At 71.8% G+C, this 2,165-nt stretch overlaps 1 protein-coding gene across 1 annotated transcript; it reads left to right on the top strand.

Moving 5' to 3' along the window:
* The first annotated feature begins 290 nt into the window (after nt 1–290).
* ANAPC15 (anaphase promoting complex subunit 15) lies at nt 291–2,122 on the top strand. The gene is made up of 4 exons (XM_035313876.1): nt 291–451; nt 1,377–1,436; nt 1,584–1,721; nt 1,827–2,122. The coding sequence occupies exons 1-4, from the start codon at nt 332–334 to the stop codon at nt 1,872–1,874; spliced, it is 366 nt and encodes a 121-aa protein (XP_035169767.1). The 5' UTR covers nt 291–331; the 3' UTR covers nt 1,875–2,122.
* Nucleotides 2,123–2,165: the final 43 nt, after the last annotated feature.

Genomic DNA, 2,165 nt, shown 5'->3' with positions numbered 1-2,165 from the left:
CCCCCCCCCCCCGTGGGTCGCGGACACCCGTGGGCACGGCCCCACCCCTCCCCGCCCCCTCCCCGCGGGTCCCTGCGCTCCAGCTGTCAATCACGGCGTTGACCACGCCCCCACATGCAGACCACGCCCACTCTCAATGAAGGCCACGCCCCCTTACCCCGTTCTGCCCCTCGGCGCCCCGTGGGCGTGGCCTCGCGGCGCTCACCCGACGCTGCGCGACGGCGGGCGGCGCTCTGCGCATGCTCAATAGCGGGGCGGGCCCTTCACCCCCCCCTCAACTGCTTCCGGGTCGGGGCGGCACTTCCGGGTCGGCCGCTGACAGGGCGGCGCCATGTCGACGCTGTTCCCGTCGCTGCTGCCGCGCCTGACGGAGCCGCTGTGGTTCAACCTGGACCGGCCGTGCGGGGACGAGGGCGAGCTGCAGCAGCAGGAGCAGCAGCACCAGGCCTGGGTGCGGGGCCGGGCAGCGGGACGAGGCTCCGGGGGAGCCGGGGCCTGCGGGGAGCTGCGCAGAGGCCGGAGCCGGGCTCTCGCCAGGGGTGCCCAGGGCCAGGAGCAGAGGCCCCAGGCCCAGAGCCCGGGAGGTGCCCCCTGGGCCCCAGGCAGCACTGCTGGGCCGGGCGGGTGCCGGAGCCCTGGCCCAGGCTGCCCAGAGAGGGGCTGGGGGCTCCTCCGTGGGGTCTCCAGCAGCCGCCGGGACGTGGGGCTGGGCGAGCGGGGCCGGGAGGTGCCCCAGGGCTCTGCCCGCGGGTGGCGGAGCGGCGCTGAACCGGGGCTGCATCGTCAGCCAGCCGTTAATGAAAGCCCCCGGAGGACAGGCGGTGACTTCCGACGGCCTGCGAGTGCTCCCTGCCGTCGGTGCGGTGCCACGGCCCGTGGGAACGCGGCGAGAAACGCCGATAAATTGATTAAAGCCAGCGGCTCGGTGATTAAGTCATCCTCATCAAATTAAGTCATCTCAGGCAGTGTAAGAAAAAAGAAGCACCGGGGAGATGCTCGGAGTCCCTCTGGCTCTGAGGTGCCGGGTGTTTTAATTGAGCTCTAATTACCCCCGGCCGCTGTGCCGGTCCCGCCGAGCTCGTTAGGGCCTGGAAGGCTCGGTCCCTCGGGTGCCACCAGCACACGGGGACGCCCGCAGCCATCGCGGTCCCCCTGCGCTGGGCCAAGCACCGCGTCCCGGGGGCCTCGTCCCCAAAGCCTCGCGCCTCCTGTGACAGCTGTCGGCTGTCCCCAGCTGCCCTGGCCCAGGTCCCTCTGTCTGGGGACAGAGCCGGCCCCTTGCTGGGCTCGGGGGCTGCGGGGCCGCCCCGCTCCGCGTGCGTTTCGTGCCGGGGGTGTCCCTCCCTCGTGCTGACCCCCCCCTTTTCCCTCGTTAGCTGCAGAGCATCGCGGAGAAGGACAACAACCTGGTGCCCATCGGGAAGCCGGCCTCCGAGGTGGGTGCAGCCGCGGGGCCGTGGTCACCCCGCGAGGGGAGGGCGGAGGGAGCCCGGGCTGGGGGCGACCGCGGTGGGGGCCGGGCTGCTGGGGTGGGTGGGGGGCTGTGGGGCGCGGGCTGAGCGGCGGCGCCCCGACCCCCGCAGCACTACGACGAGGAGGAGGAGGAGGACGACGAGGACGACGAGGACAGCGAAGAGGACTCTGAGGATGACGAGGACATGCAGGATATGGATGAGATGAACGACTACAACGAGTCCCCCGACGACGGGGAGATCAACGAGGTGAGCGGCCCTAAAGCCCCCCCGACCCCCCCCCCCTACCCCAGCCTGGCCCTGGGCACTGTGCCCGTGACCCCCTGCCTCCAACCCTTCGCGTTCCCTCCCCAGGTGGACATGGAGGGGGCCGAGCAGGACCAAGACCAGTGGATGATCTGAAACGGCCACGTCCTGACCGCACCGGAGAGGTCGAGGGGGGGGCTCCTGCCCCGCCGCCCGCCCTGGGGCCGGGCCCCAGGGGCTGCTCCCGCTGCTGCTGTGTCCCCCGGGGGCCGGCTGTGGAGCTGCCCGGGGGGCTGGGGGACACCGTGGTGGCACCGGCGAGCACGCGGCGCCGCTCGCAGCAGGGCGGGGGCACGCCAGCGACGTGACACTTTTTGTAATAAACGCTTTTTTTTTCTAGGAAACAGACCCAAATCTTCAGGCGCTCGCGGCCCCTGAGCCCTCCCT

Source organism: Oxyura jamaicensis, unplaced genomic scaffold (assembly GCF_011077185.1).
Source record: "Oxyura jamaicensis isolate SHBP4307 breed ruddy duck unplaced genomic scaffold, BPBGC_Ojam_1.0 oxyUn_random_OJ69256, whole genome shotgun sequence".
NCBI classification, from domain to species: Eukaryota; Metazoa; Chordata; class Aves; order Anseriformes; family Anatidae; genus Oxyura; species Oxyura jamaicensis.
The sequence above is the reverse complement of the archived record's forward strand: the minus strand, read 5'-3'. Positions and strand labels throughout refer to the sequence as shown.

Coding starts and splice junctions, on each gene's coding strand:
- ANAPC15 (XM_035313876.1), top strand. CDS start 332: ATGTCGACGCTGTTCCCGTCGCTGCTGCCGCGCCTGACGGAGCCGCTG. Junction 452..1,376: donor AGCAGCAGCACCAGGCCTGG/GTGCGGGGCCGG, acceptor TTCCCTCGTTAG/CTGCAGAGCATCGCGGAGAA. Junction 1,722..1,826: donor ACGACGGGGAGATCAACGAG/GTGAGCGGCCCT, acceptor TTCCCTCCCCAG/GTGGACATGGAGGGGGCCGA.